General features: G+C 35.2%; 1 protein-coding gene across 2 annotated transcripts; it reads left to right on the top strand.

Moving 5' to 3' along the window:
* Positions 1-11,776: 11,776 nt before the first annotated feature.
* On the top strand, positions 11,777-16,555 carry LOC147293468 (1-deoxy-D-xylulose-5-phosphate synthase 2, chloroplastic-like). 2 transcript variants are annotated; one of them, XM_086230418.1, is made up of 10 exons: positions 11,777-12,030; positions 12,471-12,668; positions 12,832-12,996; positions 13,122-13,272; positions 13,590-13,861; positions 14,371-14,644; positions 14,965-15,272; positions 15,393-15,674; positions 15,896-16,180; positions 16,274-16,555. In XM_086230418.1, exons 1-10 carry the CDS (start codon positions 11,914-11,916, stop codon positions 16,424-16,426), a joined length of 2,205 nt encoding a protein of 734 aa, XP_086086544.1. In that variant the 5' UTR covers positions 11,777-11,913; the 3' UTR covers positions 16,427-16,555. The 2 variants fall into 2 exon arrangements, with proteins under 2 accessions (XP_086086544.1, XP_086086545.1); XM_086230419.1 differs by lacking the exon at positions 12,471-12,668.
* The last annotated feature ends 8,253 nt before the right edge of the window (positions 16,556-24,808 follow it).

Below are 24,808 nucleotides of genomic sequence, written 5' to 3'. Positions count from 1 at the left end.
TTATTTGTTTATGTGAACATGGGTGAGTTGCAATTAATGGAGGAAAAACGGGGTTGAACCCTGTATATCTTTTCTTTGCAGAATAAAATAAAAATGGGTGACTTTGATTCTTTTGTGTAGCTGAGGGAGAGAGGGTATGATATATGGTGTGGCTGGGAGGAAGGAGAGAATTTACTGGGCTGCATGGAAAATAGAGCAAATGATGCATGGTCATTTGCAGAGAAGAATTTCCGCTATAATGCTTAGATCTGAAATTTCTAATAGGTTCAATTCTTTATGATTTTGGATATAATATTTTGTAGACTGGAGTAAATGATTTAAATATATGGTTTTGGGTCATCGAAATTCGAAATGTAAAATCTCTAAAACTGATTTAAATGGTTGGACCTTTTCTTGCAGCAAAACAACAACCCATGGGGTATTTCAGATGTTGTTATAGATGGGCTACAATATGGTTCTCAAAAGTTTCTGGAATAAAATTCTTTTAGGATAATTTTTTCTTCATAAATTTTAGAGATAAATTTTGTAGAAGTTTCAGAGACAAATAGGTAAGGGGATAGGAACATAGGAGAGAGGTACGTATAGAAGATGGAGGAAACATTATGCTTAACAAAAGTCTGGTTTATGTAATTTAATTTGTACCCTAATTTTTAATTGAGGGTAATCTTGGCCAAGGAGTAAAATTTCGGTTTCGAGGAAATTTTCGATGGAAATTTCGACGGAAATTTTCGTGGAAATTTCGATTAAAATTTCGATTTCGATAAAATTAGATAAAAACGACGGAAATTGTTATCAAAATATGGAAATTTTGAATGAAACTTGACCATATCTTTATTTAACATATTATCTACTATATTAATAAAAAACATTGAAGAAACCAAATTATATAATAGGTTTCATGTGATATAAGATGAATATAATGCGCGTTGGAGGCAAAAACTGTTAAACAAAATTAGTATAATGAATAATGAAATCAGTATATTCTTTATACTCTATAATTTATACACTAACCCTAATACTAAACCCTATATACTCTATATATTCTAATACTCTTTATACTCTATAATCTATGCACTAAACTCTATATACTGTATGTTCTTTAAGATATGGACCATATGGTATAAGATATTATGATTTAGGCCCTTTAGGGTATTCTTCCCCACCAAGCACCAGCCCCTGCCTCTCTCCCCCCAACCCAGTCCATCCCCGACACACCCCCCCTCACCCAGCCCCTCCCAGCCCCTTTTCTGTGAGACCCTGTATTTTCCAAATAATTATTTTAAATATTTTGAGAATTTATTTTAAGGATTTTGAGAATTTATTTGGAATTTAAAAAGGTTTTAATTTAATTTTAATTATTTAATTATTTTTGTTTTAAATTAGGCTTGACCCAAAGTTAACTTTTAAATTTAGTGGACTTTTGATTCGGACTTTGGGCACGTTGGATAGGTCTCGAGTTCACGAGTTCGTAGACACGTAGCACGCGTCGATCGGAGTTATGGTTTGAAAGTTACGGACATTTGAAGTAAAGGGCAATTTTGTAATTTTTACAAAAGGGGTTTTAAAACCCAAAAATCAGATTTTTATCCCTTTCTCTCTCCTCTCTCCTGGTTCTCTCTCTCTCTCTCTCTCTCTCTCTCTCTCTCTCTCTCTCTCTCTCTCTCTCTCTCTCTCTCGCGTGCCTCACCTTCGCCGCGCCTGCCACCGGCGCGTGGCGGCGCGTCCAGCCATGGCTGGCAGCGGGACCGGCCCAGATCTCGTCGCCGTTCATCCTTCTTCCTCCCCCTGGTGGCGGCGCAGCCCAGAAACCTCCCCCGAGTCGCGAACCAGCTGAGGCCGATCCTTGGAGCTCCGGCGGCGATCTCACTTTTCCGGCGACGACGCGACCTCCCATCACCTGGGTTGTCTTCCTCTCGTCACGGTGAGTCTGCCCATGTGCTTCCCTGGCTCCGACGACCCCGCACGGCGGCGGATCGAAGATTTTGCCATTTTCCCGAAACCAGCCCCCAAATTTCGGCGAAATTTCGCCAATTTCGCCAATTTCGCCGAAATTTCGCCGAAATAATTACCGAAAACAATTGGGTATGTGATAAAATTTCGGTGACCCAAAAAAACGAAATTTCATTCCTTGATCTTGGCAATTGAATTAATAAATATATTAAATGAATAAAAAATAAAGAGGAGTGCACAATGACATTTTAGGAGTGTGGATAGCGACGCCTCCCATTAACTGTATATTATTAACTAAAGTATTGTATAAATTTTGTGGCAAATTGATATCAAATATGGCATCATCTATATATAAAGGGAAATTCCCTTAGAAGAAACCTTTATAATTCCAAAATTGTTGACTGTTAATAAAATTGTCATGTAGAAAAAATTTACGTAAAAAAGATAAAATGGTAAAATCAGTAAGAGTTTTTTTGTTTTTGAAGTCCATTATAGAAAATTGGTTTTTTTTTTAAGGCCGACTAAAAAAAATCAGGTCCTAATGTAGTCTATTTTAATGAAATCACATAAAAAAACTAGCTGGGCCACAACTAATTAGTGTGCCCAGCTTTTTTTTTTTTTTTGTTGTTGCGTCATACAGGATTGCCATTGTCTAAAAATGGCTATGTATAATTACTACTGAACAATGGCTAGTCTCAATGTGCAATAACCAACTTAAAATGACATAAACATGACATCCTTTGTTTTTTATATAAACATGTCAACAAATCATAAACCAATTCAACATATATAAAATACAAAAATTCAAACTTATGGAGTCAAAATTTTTAATTTTAACATTAACAAATCATTGCTACTGTCCAACAGTAACTATCGATAGAGTACCTCCAGAGTAAAGGTTATAGTTTTTAGAAAAATAAGAATCTCATTGTTAGGTAAGTATATATGTACGTAATGCATATATATATATCATACATAATATTCATATTTATCGGTATATATACATATATACTAAATAAATATGATAGATACTAATATATATTATTAAACTTAGTATATATTCTTTGAAATAATCTTAATATTATTTCTTTTAATACTAGTATTATACTAAACTACGTACCACTATTACTTGTACAAATATATATATCAAATATTATATATTATGCATCATATTTAATTAAATTGAAATTTATATTGATATATATATATAATTAGTATTATTATAATTAAATTGAAAATGTAGCAAAAGTATTAGGTACCAAAATTACCAAAATCGAAGTTTACAAAAATTATCGAACCGAAAAAATACCGAAATTGAAAAATAAGGAAATTTTTTGTTTTGATTTTGGTAAGCCTAATTATCGAACCTAATCGACCAATGAGCAGCCCTACTTAAAACTTAATTTGCTGGTCCACTTTGACAAATAAGAAGTATTAATATGAGCTAGTACAGATAAATCAAAGATAGACTAACAAATTAAATTAAAAGATGAAGCTACACATGTGAAACAGGAAAAGCCAATTGACGCGCTCGAAAGCACGTGGAGAGGCTAGTCAGTCTTATTTTATACAAACTTTAACTCCATGTGTCTTGATTTATCTTAACAATCATTGTCATTTTAAAGCAAAACAAGTAGAGAATTTAAATTTAGGCATAAATTCAATTTAGACACATAACTATATATACTATTTCAACGGAGTCTACGAACTTTCAAATATTTCAAATATACACTTGATTTATTATGTAAATTGAAAAATGAAATTTCGTCCATCAATTTATTGAGAGATCAGTTAAATGTTAGCTTGCCTTTTGCTAACGGGGATTAATTGGCAACGTGACACCAACTCAGCATACATTTCCTGCCAAATGAGTAACACATGTTCACTTGACACGGGCCCACACACCCATCACCTCTTTCCCCCTCGTCGAACGCTCTCCTGACCATTTAGTCTCTAAAAAACATTACGTTTTCCCCCAAATTCGAATATAAATCTCTCACTTGTGTTCAACGAGCGAGAAAGAGATGATGAGTTTGTGGACCCGTGTCAGGGGTTAGGTGGACTTGTGTCGCTCATTTGGCGGGAAATGAGCGACACGGGTCCACCTAACTCCTGACACGGGCCCACAAAGTCTCTCTCTCTCTATTATTATTAAATTATGGGCTCGTGTTGCTCATTTGGCGGGAAATATTTGCTGAGATAGCGCCACGTCGCCAATTAATCCCGGTCAGCAAAAGCTAAGCTGTCATTTAACTGATCTCTCAATGAATCAATGGACAGAAATTCATTTTTCAATTTAGATAATAGATCGGGTGTATATTTGAAATATTTTAAAGTTCACGGACCCCGTTGAAATAGCTTATATAGTTATGTGTCTAAATTGAATTTATACCTTAAATTTAAGTGTCATTTATCACGCATTGAAGTGTGCATGCCAACGAATGATTGAGCTGCCATATTAATTGGTGAGAAAAATCTGAGAAATGATTTGGTGACGGCGGATCCAAGAATGTTTCCATGTGAGAGCAAGATAAAAAAATATCTAATTGCTCCTCTTCTCTTTAGCGAATTAGTTGGCGAGAAAAATTAACTGTTAGTGCCTTGAAATAGAAACTATAAACTCTCAACCAGCTCTAATTTAACCATATGTGGTTGCAAATTTTAGATGGAACTCTCAATAAATTTGAGGGGAAAAGATGTGATAAAATTAATGATACCATGCTCACAATGTCAGCAACAATGACAAGTACGTTACAATATCCAAACATTTATAACGTATTAAGGTCTAGGCATTTCTTTAAATTCCTGATGGATAATTGTTCCATTTTTTTATTTATTGTTTCTTTAAACAACATGCAAACTCATATAACTTTCTGTTAATCAAAACAAAACCCTTCTTACAAAATTAGTTGCCTGGAATTTCTACAAACACGTTGCCCCTAGTGTAAAAAATCAAACTAACATTTATGGGGTCAAGAGTAAGATCAAAGGAAAGAATTTTGAACTAATGGGGTCAATTGACCCCTGTTGCTCCTCTGTAGATCCGCCCTTGGTGACCCTAACAATATTACTGAACTGATCATTTCACAATTTATCCTGCACAAATCTTAAATTAGAAACTCACTTTAAGATTAAATTTAGTTACAAATTTCATATATGGTTTCATGAAAATTCTTATTTGGGTATTGAATGGAGACATGCATGCACAAGATGAGCATTTATTGGGTATTGGCAATGTCTTCTTTGTATGAATCAATCGCAGTCCAACAATTAACATTAGCAAATGACTAAACCTGACACGTCCTTATAGTACTCATCATATATAAGTCATAAGTGGTCCTCAGTACACAAGTTTTTCTCTATCAGGACCCGTCTTTAAATTTTAGAGACCTAGCAAACTATAAAATTGAACTCTCAACTTTTGATATACGTTATTTGAGCTTAATATAACATATAAGTATATAAATTTATAGAATTTGGGGTCGTTAAAATTTCCGGGTTCAAGGAAGTTGCCTTAAGACCACCCTTCAAAATTTAAAAACTGGAACACGCATGTGTATATATATGTATGATTATGAGGAAGCATCTTGGTGCGCAGTTATACATTACTGGGAGGCTCAGAATGAGACAGAAAAAACGCGTATAATGGACAGTTGCACATGCAACGTGTTTCTCATGCAGCTACCACGCTGCATGTAATTTTTGTCTACTCTGAGTTAATTAATCTGGATCTCTATCCAATTGTCTGTCCCTTACTGTCTACATGCAAAATAGAAATCTGTTTGCATGCATGTTTGTTTTACTCAGACAACACTAATTGCCTTTCAAAGTGAAGATTGGAAATTAATTAATTATGAGATATATATATATATATATATATATATATATATATATATATATACCCTCCACTACTTGAGATTTTAAAAGTTTAAAATAAAACAAAAAAGATTCAAAAAAGATTAAATCATAGCAATATTATATAAACCACGGAGAGACATAACCCAAGTGTAGCTAGAGGACAAGAATCATGTGTGGCTTGTGATTCCTATGGCCGAATTATTAATTTCTGTGAAATGACTTGAGAATGACTTGACAGACATGTTCCATCTACGAATATTGAATAATGCAGTAATATGTTCTATGATACCATGTTAGTCAATTAGTGACTACCTTCAAGTCTTCAACATGTGCTTAAATTAATTCAGACTTCTAGCTTGTCGGATCAATAATGTTGAACTCCATACACTAATGATACCCCATTCAGGCCTAATTAATAATACATGTTAATTAAATGTGCTGCATATATTGTATAAATTAAACACTGGACAAGAAGAAAGGCCAAGTTTGGAGTTTGAATGTATTTCTTGCATGTCATGTTGATAAAAAATGTAACTTCATGATATTGTCATATACAATGCATGTTCATAAATAATTGCTTTATGATGATACCACTACTACAAATCTCAGCAAAGCCAACTAATATCATAACTAATGTTTAAGTTAGTTTGTGTTATTCTCCAAACAGTGCACTATTTACTGTGCCTGACATGAGCCACCTAATTCCACTACAACATAGGGGACAACAGTTATAACTAAAATGAACAATAGTTTCTGTGATGGTTAAATTTGTAAATATGTCATTTTATATTTTGGCTATTGATATGTTGGCCCAGCTAATATTCATCCGTTGGTGAATTGGTAGCCTTACGTTTTCTGACAACTCTCTCCTTCCTCACCATTGTTTTCAGACCGATCCCCCTTTTGTTTCCCTGTTAAACAACCAAATTTCAAACTGGTACAAGGTTAGTGAGAAGAAAAATCCATAGCAACTTATGCTACCACCAATATGAGCCGCCGCCCACCTTGTAACTGATGAAGGAACTAATTGCAGGCATCTGGCAGCGTGGGTTTGATTGACAACTATTTCATGGCTAAAGTTTGTTAATAGCATCAACAGATGATTATTGGTTCCTAAACTAGTTGCTTACTGTGTGTGTAGCTCTACCATACCAGAAACTTTATCTTTTCACAACTGATGGAATTTATGGATTGTAAATTGGTTGTTTTCAGCAATTCCTCATACTATCTGGAAAGGTAACTGTGTTCGGTGCAATATAACCAAGGAACTGGGAAGGTAACTGTGTTCTCTGACTTGTCCAGTTTTTCCCCAAACTCTATTGTCATTATGCTTTTATTTAATTATTGACCTGTGAAATTTGTTTTTGGCTGAAATTTGTTTGTGGCTGAAATTTGTACCAATGTGAAAACAAATATTGTAGGAGGTTAGATTGAATTACATTTTATAAAAATTCAAAAAAATTGGTGTTTGAGAAAACTAGGATTGAGGACCGGTCCTCACTCTTGAGGACCGGACCTACAGTAAACTCGTGTCTGTGTTTATGGTTTGAGGATCGGACCTCCAGTAACCTGACTGTGAAATTTATGGGCTTAAGAACCGGTTCTCTCCTTTGCTACTTTTTGAAATTTCTGGGCTTAAGGCGTCTGGCAGCATGGGTTTGATTGGCAACTATTTCATGGGTAAGGTTTATTAATAAGGTGGAAGACAACTATTGTTGTACTTGTGATAAGGTACGTGGAAGACAGCTATTGTTGTACTTGTGATAAGGTGGAAGACAGCTATTGTTGTACTTGTATACAAATTAACCTAGCTGTTGGTTTCTTTGGTGTGGAAGGATGTGCAACAACAGTGGTGGGAGGGAAACTTTTACCCACTTGGCGCCATGTCTGAAAGTTCAAAGTGAATCAAATCCATTTGCCCAAATGTTTTACCTCCAAATGTTGTAAAAGTGATGGGAATATATTATTTCTTTAACAAAAAAAATTGATTTCTAAAATAAAAGAGGAGTGGGATTATTTTGGGCCACATTCCTAAGCCATTATTTGGCCATATACGTGAAGGCTTTATATAAGAGACCTGCTGCTTCAGTGGGATACATAACTTTATTTGCTCTTTTACTGTCTTCTCTTAAGAGCTGCGCATCTAGTGGGTGTTAGGTGAAGGTGAGAGTTAAAGTTTGTTTGAGCAAGCATCAGGTAATTAAAACACAACTGGTTTTTGTTTTGTTTGGTTGTAGAGTCAAGATTCTCTTCAGTACATTAAATACTATTGGTGCTGGTAGTGGTGTATGTATGCTATTATTTTAGTTTATTCATTACTGTGTTGTAGGCAATCCTCACATGTAACAGTCCACCTTACTGTGTTGTATCAGTATGTTACTTTAAGTCTGCAGGTTAAAGATTTCACAGCACCTACTTCATATTTCTTGGACATTTGTGTTGTAGCCTTCCTCTAGAAGATGATCTAGTGAAAGTGTGTTTTGCCAAATGCGAATATTTTTATGCTCTTATAAACCTGCACACACACACACACAAGGCCTAAGTTTATTGCATAAAACCTGGATTCTTACTAGGGTTATGAATCTGGATGGAATAATAAGGCCTATTCTAACAGAATAAATTGAAAATCCTAATAGGGCCTATTCATACATGCTATACACATTGATATACAAAAATGACAACACAAAATTAAAATAGTGAGATTGAATCTTCAGTAGAAGTAATGAAACAATATTATTAGAAATATATGTCACTGAAAGGGGTGTAACAAGTATTGGATGAAATGTTTATTCATGACATGTGGACCAACAATGTTTTAAATAGAAGTTTATGCTGAAATGTTTTTTTAAAAAAGAATTTGAATAATGTCATGTATTTTAGAATTGGACTACTTTTAGAAGACTAAGAGCACATTTTAATAGTCAATTGTAATGCTCTGTAGTCTTTGGCATCATTACAATTGTACATTTCAGAGAACCGGTTCTCTCCTTTGAGGACCGGACCTACAGTTTACTTGCGTTTATTTTAACTGCTTGAGGACCGATCCTCACCAGTTGAGGACCGGACCTCCAGTACGTCCCTTTCAAATTTCTGGGGTTGAGAACTGGACCTCTAGTCAACAATGTTTGTTTTAAGGCTTGAGGACCAGACCTCACCAGTTGAGGACCGGACCTCCAGTAAGTCGCTTTGAAATTTCAGGACTTCAGAACCGGTTCTCTCCTTCGAGGACCGGACCTATATTTAACTATGTTTGTTTTTAAGGCTTTGAATCTGGATGGAAAGACATTTATATATGCTATTATTTTGATGTTATACATAATGTCTAATGGATTCAAATAACCTCACTAAGCAGTACATAATGTTAATACATTATTTGTTTGTTGGTGGCAGTTGAAAGGAATTTAGGACTAACATAGTTAAATATCTTTCGATTGTGCAGCTAATTTTCGATTAAGTGTCTGCACTTGGTAGAAATGGCAGGAACAAGGTAAATGTTTAAATCCTATATGACATCAGTGTGATTGTTTTTTACATGAAAAACATTTAATAATTGCATGTGGTCCAATTATGGTCTGATGAGTGCCTATTTTTTGTTTAAACAACCAGTGAAGCTGTACCTGACCCTCTGGCAGTGGGACTCGATGATGTGCAAGGATTAGGGACTGGAGATGGGGGTGAGTATGGTTTGGAGAATGAGTCTGAGACCCAAGCAATGGGAAACCAAGCAGATGTTCAGGCAGCCTTCGATGCTATTCAAGCACAGGCACTTGCTAATGACCAATTCATTCCGAATCCCATAGAGGTTGCGGTTCATGTTGGGCAGGCTGATGAAGAGGAGAATGATCAGGCCCATGGAGATGCACTTTGAGACTCGTGTTACAAGTGCTCTTGACAATTACTTCAGGAATGCTGTTTCTCCTACTGGAAGCACGCACGCAAGCAAGCTTGGGTGCGTCACTACAAGTCTTAGCAGAGTGTTCCGAACCACAGCTTCAACGACCACTTCCAGTTCATGATGCTCATAACCCTTTTGCTGCAAATAGGTCCTATCGTGGTAGTTTTCAGAATGCTTCCTCCTCTCCAAATGAAGGAACAAGTCAGCACGAAAGGCTGTCAGCTGCTAGTGGGGGGAACTTTGCCTCTCGGAAGTGAAATAGTTGGTGATACTGCCAGAGAGGTGTGTGATAGCTAGACTTCAATATATCTGCTGCAACACTTTTGTTTTTAAAACTTATTTTGGATAGTAGCACTTGTGCTAATATATCTTAGCTTGTTGGCCAAATATATAATAGCAAGTGTACTTCTTTTGGGCATCCTAGCGTATGGTTAGTTAAGTCTGCTGTGTTAATTTCATCAGGGATGAAACTTGCATTTTCAGGTTGTAATTAATGGTTGGTGAATGCAGACTTTTTAAGTAGTTGTGCATATTAGAAAAATGCTTTAGAGATAGCATTTGCAGCAGCAATGTGTGTAATTCCTCTAGCACTCATCAATATGAATATATGTTTATCCTTATGTTTGGAAAACAAGTTCCATTTGATTAGCTTCCCATTTGGTCTTTTCGGAATGTATGTTCTATGATGATTTTATTAGCCACAAAATCAATTCAGTAAATACAATAGTTTCAATGCAGCAAATCTAGGTAATGAATCCACTGTTTGTCATTAGTGTCTTCCAATTTTAAGCAACCAATAATTTTCATAACAGATGGGGTTGAATTGTATTAGTAATTCCATGTCACCATTTCCATATTAGTGGAATATGTTCAAACCATATATGGAATTAGTTGGTATTATTGGTAGCACATAACCAGGTTGCCACCAAATTGAAATAAATTTCAAACCATTTGTGAAAGAGTTGACATGTTTAACCAACCACTGCAGCAATGGTGAGGATCACTGTCAAACCAATCATCTTTGGTTTAATAAGGCATGGCTAATCAGTTTTTTATTATATATTTAGTTTCACTAAATCACCAACAAAAGTTCCTGTTAGTTGATTAAGCCCATGTCTACATCAATGTCCCCTTGTCTACATCAATGTCAGATTTGATCTTTGCAGCAACCGAAATTTTTGCATTGGCATGTATTGAGTATTAGCCACCTCAATCTGTACAACTAACAGTACATTAGAGGGTAGTTGGTGGCTAATAGCTTAAACAACTAAGCATTAGTTGTTTAATGGAGGGAGGATTCCCATGGAAATTGGTTGGCTTTGCAAAGATTTGTAGTAGTGCATGTACTTTCAGTTCCTAATCTTTCTTGAAATTTTCACTTTGGACATATTTTTTATTTTAGCAAGTTTAGTTATGTACTTCTAATATAATAGCAATTAAATCAAAATTATTAACCTCATTGAAATTGATGATAAAAAATTCGACGTGTATTGCACGTGAGTGACATTTTAGACATCTTACTCTACCTAGATGTCTATATACTCTCATACCCGCCCTTATACGCAATCAGTATATATGAAAATTTAAGAAGTTTTAACGTCAAACTGAATATATTAAATGATGAGTAGAGACTTAATAAACATCTAGGTGAATTAAAATATTCAAATGTCACTAATGTGCGAAGCACATGCTTTCCAGTCGAATTTTCCGTCAACAATTTAAATAATGTAAACTATTTGGACTTAATTGCTATCGTATAGAAAATATATTACTAAAATCACCAAAAATAAAAATAAAGAACTAAAGTGAAAACCTCACAAAAATATAGGGGCCAAAAATATCATTTGGCCTCTTTATTATTAAATGCATGCATTATATGCTCTGTAACTCATGACCACAGTCGTCATACTCACACCAAAAGGCAAAAGTGTGTAAAATGATTTAAAACTCGAGAACTTTCCACGTCCAACGCAAAAGACTCTGACTTGCGATTCAACACTCAGTTTTGCTTGCTATATATAAAACCCCCTAGCGTTTTATTCATCCAATGCTCACTTCAATCTCACACTTTTGCCTACACTTCTTTCCCTTCCTTTTTCCTTGTTCAACCTCACTTTAATTGAACCTCCACAATATTTACTATATATAACGTTCAGTTCAGTATATATCCATCTAGCTAGCTCTTCTTTGTTCCTTGAACTCCAATCAATATGGCTTCTGTTCTTAGAACTAGTTTCATTCCCATGCTCCATCCTCAAGATGGACACTCTTTTTCTTGCATTACAAATTTTGCCACTTCTAATCTTCTCCTTAGCAACCAGAAAAAGGTAACTTTCACTAATTTTGTGCTTTACGCACTGCCTTATTGTTCCATTCTCTAACAATTTAAGCATTTGAGTTCTAATGGTTGGTTAACGTAGTATCAAACTCTGGTTAATTTGGAAGAGATAATGAGTTCAAAACCTCTGATCCCCACTCTTTACCTCTTTGTTGGTTTGTAAGGTGAAGGGTGCATGAGACTGTACCTATATATTTTTCTCTATATGTATTTCTCTATCTCTGTACATATATGATGATGTTGCATGCATGTGAGAGAGTGTTAACTTGATATATTGTATACGTTGTTAGCCTATTTAATTTCTAACAATTTTAAGCATTTGGGGGTCTAATATATATGTAGTTCTAACAAAGAGAAGTAACAACTTTTGCAAAAATTTTCTGATATTGAAAATATTTCTATAACAATTTTCCTTTTTAACTTTTTTAGTTCAATGGGATAATTGCTGCTCGGGAAAATAATGCGATTGATGGCAAGAGCACTACTCTCATGAAGCTTGGTGATGATCCCCAAGAAAGCCAGAATGGGCAGTTCCCAAAATTGCTCAATTTCTCAGGAGAGAGGCCCTCCACTCCAATTCTGGACAGCATAAACTACCCTATTCACATGAAGAATCTTTCTGTGGAGGTAAAGAGAATTTTGGAACAAGGGTCCTATTTGGTTGCTCAGAAAACAATTGGAAATTAAGAAAATTAAAATTTGAAGATATATATATATATATATCTATGCTTTAATTCAGCTAGCTGGTTTTGTAATTAAAGTTAATTTGTTGGTGTTCTATATATTTCAGGAACTTGGAATGTTAGCCAATGAACTGAGAGAAGAGATTGTTTACAGTGTGTCCAAGACTGGGGGCCACCTGAGTTCAAGCCTAGGAGTGGCTGAGCTAACAGTTGCACTCCACCATGTATTCAACACTCCTGCAGATAAGATTATTTGGGATGTTGGGCACCAGGTATGTAGTGATGATCTATTGATAATTCTATTTAGGACATTATTGTTGTGTTGTATTTGTAACATGGGTTTCATATTTTTCAGTCCATTTTCTAATTGAATTAATTTGTGGGTTGTTTTTTGCAGACCTACCCACATAAGATTTTGACAGGCAGGAGGTCGAGAATGCAAACAATTCGACAGAGTTGTGGGCTTTCAGGGTTCCCCAAGAGGGATGAGAGTGTGCATGATGCCTTTGGAGTTGGCCACAGTTCCACCAGCATCTCAGCTGCTCTAGGTACAAAGATTCTCATTTTGTTTTTATCACTGAATACAACTTAGATCTCTATCTATTACGACCCTATGTTTACATAATTACATTCACTACCCCTTTTAAATATATTAACTACTACTCCTTTTAAGGTCGCAAAACTTTCTATATGAAGCGGAAACACAGTTTTTATCATTTTGAAAGTGCCTTTGACACTGACAAAAGCACTCCCAAACAAAAAGGATAAGTTAACTTATTCTATGATGGAAATGGTTCCATTTTATAGGCCTATTGGGATTAATTTATTTGTTAACGAAAATATGTAATATTCGCTTGCATTTCAGGAATGGCAGTTGCCAGAGATTTGCAAGGCAAAGACAACCATGTGGTTGCGGTGATAGGCGATGGAGCCATGACAGGGGGACAAGCATATGAGGCAATGAACAATGCAGGCTACCTTGATTCTAATCTTATAATCATCTTGAATGATAACAAGCAAGTTTCTCTGCCCACTGCCACTGTCGATGGCCCTGCCCCTCCCGTCGGAGCTCTAAGCAAAGCACTCACAAGGTTACAGTCCACTCAAAAGTTTCTTCAGCTTCGTGAGGCCGCAAAGGTAAATTTTCTACTAAATAATGTTAGTGAAACCACATTTTTAATTTAATCACATTGCGACCATGTCACATTATCTCAGCACCTCTTAATGATATATATAGTCTGAAATGTCATATGTACAAATAATTTTATTGATTTTCCACTCATCCTCATTCCTCACTCATTCAGTATGAGGTATTGTACAATTTGTACCCTATTGTCAAAAATTACAATTATCATATACAAGATGTGCTCTAATGATTTATGGGCCTGGGCCCAGGCCTCAGCATTGACCTTCTATTTTGAAATCCATCTGGGAACAACATGGTCATTTTGGGCCTCATGCCATGCTAATTATGGGCCATAACCTGTTAGTTGTTCATTTACTAATATTCTTCTTTATTTACATTCAGCACCAAATGTGGAACAATAAATATACATATCTATGCTACATTTGGATTTGGCTAGCCCAAGCTGCATTGGTTTTGTTTTCTTCATGTTACAAATTGAGGTCTTTGGATTCATCAACAGGGTATTACCAAGCAAATTGGACCCCAAGCGCATGAAATTGCAGCTAGAATTGACACCTATATGAGAGGGATGGTGGGTGGTTCTGGGGCATGTCTGTTTGAAGAACTTGGGTTACACTATATTGGTCCAGTGGATGGTCATAATGTGGAAGACCTTGTCTACATTTTGAAGAATGTTAAGGCCATACCAGCATCAGGGCCTGTTCTTATACATGTCATCACAGAGAAGGGAAAAGGCTATGCTCCAGCTGAAGGCGCCCCTGATAAGATGCATGGTACAATTTACAAATCTTTCTTTGTAGAAATAGGGTTGAGTATTGCTACTTGGGTAGGTCCCACATCTATTAGAGAGGTATTCAGTAAAATGGTCAGTTGCGATGATCTAAATAGTTTTATTCGATAGGATTGTCTGTTGATTTCTTGGTGCTAATCTTGTGCCTATGTTCAAAATGCGTATTTTTGGGGTTCAGGGGTTGAGAGAATTCAGACTCTAATTTGTAAAGTGTGTGTGTTCTTTTTTTATTTTTTTTCTTTCTTATTTTCACATCAACTTCAGTGTCTAAGCTGGCATAATGAGTTTTGGTTATATCATCAGGTGTTGTGAAATTTGACACTAAGTCAGGGACACAGTTTAAGTCGAAATCGAGTACTCCTTCATACACCCAGTACTTTGCAGAGTCGTTAATTGCTGAAGCAGAGAGAGATGATGCAATTGTAGCCATCCATGCTGCAATGGGAAGTGGTACTGGACTCAACTTGTTCCAGAAGCAATTTCCAGACCGATGTTTCGATGTTGGCATAGCAGAGCAGCATGCCATTACCTTTGCTGCTGGCCTAGCTACTGAAGGGCTTAAACCTTTTTGTGCTATTTACTCTTCTTTTCTTCAGAGAGGTTATGATCAGGTAAATATAGAACCACATAGAAAATGTTACTTTAATTTGGGCTGCTATCAACTTTTTCTAGAGAAAGTTGTGGTATCCTAATCAATCTAAGGTACATAATGGTTGTTGTTGGTGGTGCAGGTGGTTCATGATGTAGATCTACAAAAGCTCCCAGTGAGATTTGCAATAGACAGGGCTGGTCTTGTAGGTGCAGATGGTCCAACCCATTGTGGAGCCTTTGACACCACTTTCATGGCTTGTTTACCTAACATGGTGGTCATGGCCCCTTCTTCCGAGACCGAGCTTATGCACATGGTAGCCACGGCTTCAGCCATAGATGACAGGCCTAGTTGCTTTAGGTACCCCAGAGGAAACGGCATTGGGACCATTCTTCCACCAAACAACAAAGGGACTCCATTGGAGGTACAAATACCAAGAATTCTCTAATACAGGATGTGAGACAACTATGTTCAGCTTTTGAACACTGTCTCACATCCTGTATTTATCTCGCATTTTCCATCCGCATCTTTAAATACAGTCTCTTCTATACTTATAAGTGAAATTTTGTACCATACATGTTCTCAAGTCAGTACCTATGACTATGAGATTGTTGTGTATTATGCTAATTCAAAGTTGGAACATAGGTTGGCAAGGGCAGGGTGTTAAGGGAAGGATGTAGGGTGGCTATTTTGGGTTATGGTACAATAGTTCAAAGCTGTATGGCAGCAGCAGAGCTGCTTCAAATTCTTAACATCTCAACCACTGTGGCGGATGCACGATTTTGCAAGCCTCTTGATGGAAATTTGATCAGACAACTAGCTCAAGAACATGAGATCCTCATCACTGTTGAGGAAGGATCAATTGGAGGATTCAGCTCCCATGTGTCACACTTCTTGGGCTTGAATGGATTACTTGATGGCAACCTCAAGGTAATGTTCTTTTGATTTTGAATTCAGACCTTCATGAGTGATTTAATTGTATTTCTGTGCTTAATTAGCTTGTGTTTTCTTTTGCTGTTGCAGTGGAGGGCCATGATGCTTCCCGACAGATATCTTGACCATGGATCTCAGACAGACCAAATTGAAGCAGCAGGGCTGAGTTCTAGGCATATTGCAGCAACTATATTGTCACTCATAGGTGAACACAGGGATAGCCTTCAACTTCTCAACTTTTAGGCGAATACTACAGACATTTTGAGTGAGGAAAACTTAGCTGAGTGTAAATAGTGAGAGCCTAATGTATAATATTGTATGATCAAGAGAATAATGTTGTATTTGAAGAAATGTTAGTATTATAAATCACTATACAAGGTTACATATATCTTCCAATACGGGACAACACCCACGTTCTCACATATCTCCGCACGTCTAATTGGGACAACACTCCACATTCTCACAGCCAAACACGTGAACAACTAATATTGGGTAACGTAGAACACATGTGGCCGTTTGGCCCAACACGTAGGTGAACTTGCACTGACACCATAAAAAAATTTAGACATATCCATTTTAAAACTAATTGGCAATGAGTGGAGACACTCAACTCCTTAGAGCATGTGCATTGGTTTTAGCTATAGCTAAAAGCAATATTTAGTTATAGCTTTTAGTTAAAACCACAAACTTGTACATTGGTAAATACTATAACTAAAACCCACCTATTTAGCTTTTAGCTTTTAGCTTTCAGCATGGGACCCAGCTACAGGACATCCTCCAATCAGCATGCGCCACATCCTCAGTTTCTCTCTCATGCCAACAACATCTGTGCACATGAGGTCCAGCTTTTTCTTGGCTTTTGAGCTTGCAATAGCTACATTTTTAGCTAAATTTAACTATTACAATTTTAGCTTACCTAAATGCTAACCAATGTAGAGGATTTTTGTGACTTTTAGCTAAATTTTAGCTTTAGCTATTGCTCATAGCTAACCAATGCACATGCTCAACTACTTTACACATCCGGTGGACCTTGCTCTTTGTGTTAGTGGCATGAGGAAGATTGGTGATTCATTAGAGACAAACACATTGAAACCGTTTAAGGCTGAAGCTTTGCCCGGTATAGAAGGTTTCAAGTTTTTGGGACCATCTTTACCAATGAACGAGACAGATGATGCATCGTTTGAAACATTATGCCGAGGTACAGTATCCACATTTGGGCATTACCAGGGCGGATGCGTTGTGGGTAAGGTGGTTGATGGCGATTTGCGGGTCATGGGGATCAATGCATTACGTGTTGTTGATGCATCCACATTCAATTTATCACCAGGGACCAATCCTCAGGCCGCCCTCATGATGTTAGGCAGGTATATATGCTATATATACAAATTAAATTGAATCACAAGAAAATCATTATAATTGATTGGTTTTATAGCTTGTTCATAATGAAATTTGTGACATATTGTTGTTTTTTCCTCTTATTTTGTTTTCTTGGGCAGGTATATTGGCCTTAAGATGCTACAAGAAAGATCAACTTGCGAGGGATGTTCATAAAGTTTAACGACTATTTTGATTCTTGGTTCTTATTATTTTTATCCAAAAATTAGTTTAGTATAATCTATGTTGCATGTGAGAGAATAATCATATTTAATTGTGTTATTAAAATAAGCAGCTTTAAGGTAACTGGCCGGGTGCTTAGTAAACTGTATTGAGAGTATAAAAAGAAAGTGTTTGTTAGTAGTAAAGTGTTGTGACTCAGATCTCTACAATATCTAAACTGATCGAACATGATGTTGAAAGTGTTTTCTAATTATTTGTCCTTGTCTCATTTACCATGTTCATTGAGATTGTGCAACACCAAGTATCATAAGCGTGCTTCAACCTTCACCTTTATTTTTTGTTCTTGATGAGTTTCAACCTTCACTTTAACCTAAATAAATTGTTATATCGTATCTTAATTTTAGGGTGCCTTAAGCAAGATTCGAACCTACAATTGAAAAAGAAGAAATATTATTTAAGATTTATCTCGAGTTCTGACGGCTTTTACAAAATTATTTACAGAAGTTCCAAATAATGCAAGACTACTAACCCACTGACGGGTAGGTCATCATAGGAAACAGTCCTATCTTGTTCTGTTCCACATTCCAAACGAAGCCTATATTCACATTTAGGGGTGGGTTCAGTCCGGTTACCGACCCGAGAACCCCAAACTGGCAACCGACTGAACCCCCCTCAGATGGCCCTTTTGGTTACCGAGACTGGAACCGGAATGCCGGTAAACCGGCACTCGGTTGGACCGGCATTTTCGGTCGGCTCGGCTTGGTATGGGCCTTGACCGACATGGTGTGGCGAGAGGGTGGCGAGAGGGCAACGAGACAAAGGGTTTTCAATTTTAAGCAAGAACCCAATCCATTTATATAATTAGATGGAGAATGAAGAGAGGATAAACTTTGATACTTGGGTTGACGGAAAATACCGCCGGAATTTGAAGAAATCCAGTGAGGAAGGCGCGGCTTGGAGCGGTAATTCCGTCGCTTGGGGAGGCCGGCCGAGCTGGGTGGCGGCTGAGTTGTGTTGGCGCCGGCTTAGGGAGTCGACCAACGGCCTTGGATTGCTGGGAGGATTTGGCCAAAGGAAATAGATCAATTTCCAGAGATCTGTAAGAAAAGAAAATTGATCCAACACCCATTTGACCATTTATTTTCCTCCAATTATTATTCTCATGTAAAATATGTTATTCTGAAAAAAAAAACACAAATTGAAAACAAGATAACCCATAGTTTGAAGAGTGGAAAGGGTCGACATCAATAGTTAAAGGGTGGGATTAGAGAGGGGAGAGGAAGAGGGAGAGGAAGAGAGAGTAAAATCTATTTTTTTTTTTTTCTATTTGTATTTTTTTAGACTACCCAAATACATCTGCTAAACAATGAATCCTATATTTCTATTATACAAAAACTCAACATAACCCATGTGAGAGATTATCAATTTTTATTTATTGACGATAAAAAAAAAAACCCAGATCAAACTTTCAAAGTATCACCAGGAAACATCTTCAACTCAACAGTCTAATTAAAAATTAAAATTATTATAGCTTAGTCTTGCCATGCACTAAACACAGGACAATATTATTTGGCTTATCCAGGTTCATAGTCCGACACAACAGCAAACACAAGATAATACTTAGTCTATATAGCTTACTCTAGTCCAACACTATCCAATATAATCCATAAGAATAATCCAGTCCAACACAGTCCAGCGCGCGTACTAAACGTGGCCATAAGATATAAGATTTAAAACTTTTAAAATACACAATAGGGTTTAGGGTATGAGATATAGGAATAGGATATAGAGTTTAGTATTTTGTTTATAGTTATATGGTATAAATTGTTTAGGATATGATATAATATTAGTTTAGGGTATTTTTAATTAGTTTTTACATAGAAATGTATTATATAAATTAAAAAACATATAAATTATTAATCATAGGGTTTAGGGTTTATAAATTTATATATTTTTTATATAAATTATAGAAATGTACATAAATGTATATAGAAAGGTATTTTAGGATATAGAAATGTATAAAAATGTAATATTTAAATTATATGTTATATATACTCAGTTCGGTTCGATAAACCGACGGTTCTAGGATCTGAGAACCGGAACCGGAACCTAACATACCGGTTCGGTTGGCAAACCGATATCTCGGTACGATTTCTCTTCAGTACGGTTATTCTCGGCATCGGTTAGAGCGGTTTCGGGTACGGTCTCGGTTTTTCGATCAAACCGACCCAGCCCTATTCACATTCATTACCCCTTTTCGATATATTAACCAGGTACTACTTCTTTTAGGGTAGGAAAACCTTATGTATAGAGCGCTTTTGTTAGAAAAGTAAATATAGGATTACCATATATGATTATATGAGGACTACATATGGCTATGAGAAATTCTGTTTGTTAGAACTACATACAAAATTTCATTAAAAACATAAGTACTAGTACTCGATCTTTCATATATATCCATCTGAAAGTGTTTATTGAGAAAGCACTAATCATATCAGATGCTTCTCCATGAAGCAGTCAAAGTGTTTTTCTAACTCCAATAGAACTTATAAGGCTTAATTATATATAGCAACAGTTTGCAAACTTTACCCCGAGTCACACTTGAGTCCGCAAATTTTACTTTTAAATTCTTGAGTCCACGAATTTTTCCACGTTACTCACTTAAGTCCATTCTGTCAATTATGTTAAATATTCTGTTTATTTTGAGAGTAAATAAGAAATTTACCATCTTAAACATTAATTGAACATTAAAAATTCAAAACTATTCACTTTATCCCCATTAAAATTAGGGTCCATAATTTTAAATTCCCTAGTTACATTAAAAATTCAAAACTATTCATTTTATCCCCATTAATATTAGGGTCCATAATTTTAAATTCCCTAGTTACATTAAAATTTTGCAGCATCCCCCCACAATTTAGAACTTGCCTTTCCTTTTTCGCCCTTGATCCTGTCGCAAGGCCCATGTCTCCACGTTGGGGCCAATGTTGCTGCTGCTTCCTTTAATGATAAACTAACTCACCTAAAAAGTTAAAATGATGAATAAATTCACTTTGTAAAAATAAAGTCCACTTTATGTTTTGTTCATTGTTTTTTGCGCCGAGTGCTCGGGAGTTTTTTATTTTTAAAAGGGGCAAATTGCCACTGTCACACATTCTTACTATTAACCCCATAATATGCGACTGGCTAGATCCCATATCTTACTATTCATATTTTATTTTTTCTTAATAGCGCATAAGACTCTTGGAACATTCACTTGAACTCAAACATTCATGCATTCACAGAAGAAGAGTTGCATGAAGAGTCAAAAAGGACGATACAGATCGAATACGGGCTGCCAGTTTCTTAGATATAGAGTTTCCAATAGATAACTTGCTTAGGACAACAAGATCAGAGTTAATCTCAGCTAACCATGTGGCTGTAGTATTTACCCCACCAAGTGTTGGATAGACAGCAAAGCGAAACAGCAATTAATAACAAGGAGAGGGATTAAGTTTAACACTTCCCCTTAATGCCTTCCTGTTTGATTCCCAATAATTGCCTTAAGTTTTGAAACTTATCTCTAGGCAGTACACTTTGGTGAGTCATGCAAAACAACTTCAACCTTTTTGTCATATACAACATGTCTTTTAAGATGGTACTTGCTTGATTGTAATGTGTTTGAAATAGGGGTGTTGTTTTTTTATTGTTTTTATCTAATGGATTGATTTTCGACCGACTTTTTTGGTTTTGTTTCGGTAAACATTTTTTTTTTAATCCGAAAACCAAATATTTGAATAGAAAATTAGAATTAAATACCAAATCCTAATAATTTTTTGGTATAGCATGAGGACCATATAATATTTCAATTGAACTATTAAATTTAAATGTAGTTTTTTAGATTATGTCACAAACATGTTGGCTCCTTTGATTTGAGCCTTTTTCATTTGACATTTTTGTCTTTTGGCCAACATATAATAGGTGTTAGTTAAAATTTATAAGGTTTTGACAAAATTGCTTTGTGACTTTTATATTATCTTGAAAATTTGCTAATGTAGTCTCAACTTTACATTTAGTTGTGACTGTACGACACTCACAACTTCAAATTTTGTTGTGGCTTAATTGAATTTTTTTTAGAGAAATTATACTACAATATAGTATAAATAGAGGTCAAAACAATACTTTTACTTAAAATAATATATAGTATTGTGGTGTGAGTTGTTTCTTTCAATTTACCAAGATAGTCACAGTTAAGTTGTGACTGGATTGATATATTTTTTTTAATACAATATAGTATAAATTAATGTAATATTTGTGATGTAATATTATTTTTATTTTTTTATTGTAGTGGCATGTATGTAATATTTGTAAACTCTAATACTTTTTACTTTATTATTTTGTTTGACTTTTCAATTAGTACCTAATCTAAAATACTATTTAATTTTGATACCTAAACTAAAAAGTTATTGAAATTTAGTAGTTAAAATCAATAGATCTATATTTGAAATCATAAAATACTGAAAAATGCTATCATTTCGTTATTCATTGATACTAAATTACTAATACTATATTATTACGAAGAAAAAATATTAAGGGTAAATTACAATTTAATACCTCAACTTTACCTCGGATTTCAAGTTAGTGCCTCAAGTTCAAAAAGTTGCAATTTTATGTCTCAACTTTCATTTTGTTTCAAGTTAATACCTCCATTAGTCTTGCCGTCAAAAAGACCGTTATATGATGAGGTGACACACCACTAAAAGGCTTCATTTCAATTTAGTACCTCAACTTTATCATGTTTTTCAAGTTCATACCTCAAGTTAAAAAACTTGCAAATAAATAAATGTTTTTCAGTTTTTATCTCAACTTCACCCCAACTTTTGACCCATCAAATCTTCACCAAAATCAACAATTTTATACTCATTTTGAAGCTATGAATCTCCTCTTTATAACTATATAGAAATAATTCAAAAAAGAGCTATGAAACGCGAAAGAAGTAGTCACAAATTAGGCTACCCAAAATTGTCAATTTGTTTGGAAAATTTGGCACTTTCGGGTAGCCTACTTTGTGACCAATTATTTTGGGTTTCATAACTCCTTTTTTCATGATTTTTATATGGTTGTAAAGAGGAGATTCATAGCTTCAAAATGAGTATAAGATTGATAATTTTGGTAGAGATTTGATGGATAAAAAACTGGGGTGAAGTTGAGATAAAAACTGGAAAACATTTATTTATTTGCAAGTTTTTGAACTTGAGGTATGAACTTGAAAAATATGATAAAGTTGAAGTACTAAATTGAAATGAAGTCTTTTAGTGGTGTGTCACGTCATCAAATAACGGCATTTTTTACGGCAAGACTAACAGAGGTATTAACTTGAAACAAAATAAAAGTTGAGGTATGAAATTGCAATTTTTTGAACTTGAGGTACTAACTTGAAATTCGAGATAAAGTTGAGGTATTAAATTGTAAGTTACCCAAATATCAACATATAAATTTATGAATTGTGCGCTCATTGTTTCTCATGTTCTCCCTTTTCCACTTGCCAAACGATTGAGATGTGAAATGTTGGACCACATGGTTTTGGTAATTAAGGCAAGACTTTGCCTAGAATTCAGGGCACCGACCTTATCTCCAGTACATATGTACGCATAAAGTTTAGGCACCCATAGGAGAACAATTTGGAGCTCTTGGATATTTATCAAGAACTCTATCTCTTACGTACACTTGGCCTTTATATAAGTATTTGAAGACTTGCACAAGATTTACGTCATTGTGTGTAAGGAGTTCTTGACGATACAAAACGCACTTACGTATTGTTTTGGTCTAAGGTAAACTCTTAACTCCTTTATATGCTTATGATCTCCACCGATTGAGGTCCATAAATATTTTAAAATATGTTTTTTCGGATAGGAATATAATCCAATATTATTGAGATGCAATCTTTTCTCCTTTTCATGACTTTTTGTTGCAAGCATTTGATAAGAGCAAGTATATATGTATATAGAGAGCTTCAAGTGTGGGATCCCACATTTAGGGTTATTTGTGGGATCCCTCATGGGCCCCACTCCACATTGTATTTTGATAATTAGAACCGTCTATTTTTTTGGTTTCTATTGAAGGATCGTGCTTGTAAAAAATTAGGTTAATCGGAAACTATTTGACCGTTGATTAAATGATCACCATTTCAAGTATTTATCGAAAATATTTTGTTCGTTTATTTATTTGATCTAAGTTTGATAGCTTAATAGTTTCTGATTTGCTTAATTTTTTGTAAGGATGATATTTGAATATATATTTAAAGATAGACGGTTTGGATTGTTGAAATACCATATGGAGTGGTCATGAGGAATCTCACAAATGTGAGATCCCACATCTGAAGGGGCCTATATATAAATATATATATATATATATACATTATTGTTTTATAAATGAGTTTCTGAAACTAACTGATTAATAAGTTAATACAAAACTAACCACTCTTTTAGACTAACCAAATGAAGTAATCTATTTTAAGAGGCTTCTATTTATAAAGTTGACTTTGGGAATTCATGCGATTGTTGAAATATTAATAGCAAAATAAAATTCACTGAGCAATTAGTTTTTGGTTTAGTTGGATAGGTCACAAGTTTGTATATTTCTTAGAAAAAAAAAAACTTTACTATATATATCTACACTCTCATGTACATCCACTATAAATTCTATGAAGGATAGCAAAAAAATTAAAAAAGTCATATATACGGTATACCATGTATAAAAGCACATGAAAGTGTTTTTAAATTGGGTCAGGGAGAAATAGGTCCAAAGAGAGAGTCCATACGAAAAATTGTCTACCCCTTAAAAAACAGCACAATCCAGTCCACTTTTAATTAAGTGTTCGGGGAACAATTTCATCGAGCATTCGAATGTTAGCAACGAGCATTCCCTAATTTTCATAAGCAGATAAGCTTATTGTCACTAACAAACAATGGAAAACCCCAAAATTACGTTAAAAATTTCAGCTTTCCAAGAAGTTTGAACACTTAGGGCCTGTTTGGTTCAAGTTTTGGAGACCTGAGAATGAGAAATCAATTTCATTCCCATGTTTGG

This window comes from Dryas octopetala, chromosome 2 (genome assembly GCF_963921425.1).
Source record: "Dryas octopetala chromosome 2, drDryOcto1.1, whole genome shotgun sequence".
Taxonomy (NCBI): domain Eukaryota; kingdom Viridiplantae; phylum Streptophyta; class Magnoliopsida; order Rosales; family Rosaceae; genus Dryas; species Dryas octopetala.
The sequence above is the reverse complement of the archived record's forward strand: the minus strand, read 5'-3'. Positions and strand labels throughout refer to the sequence as shown.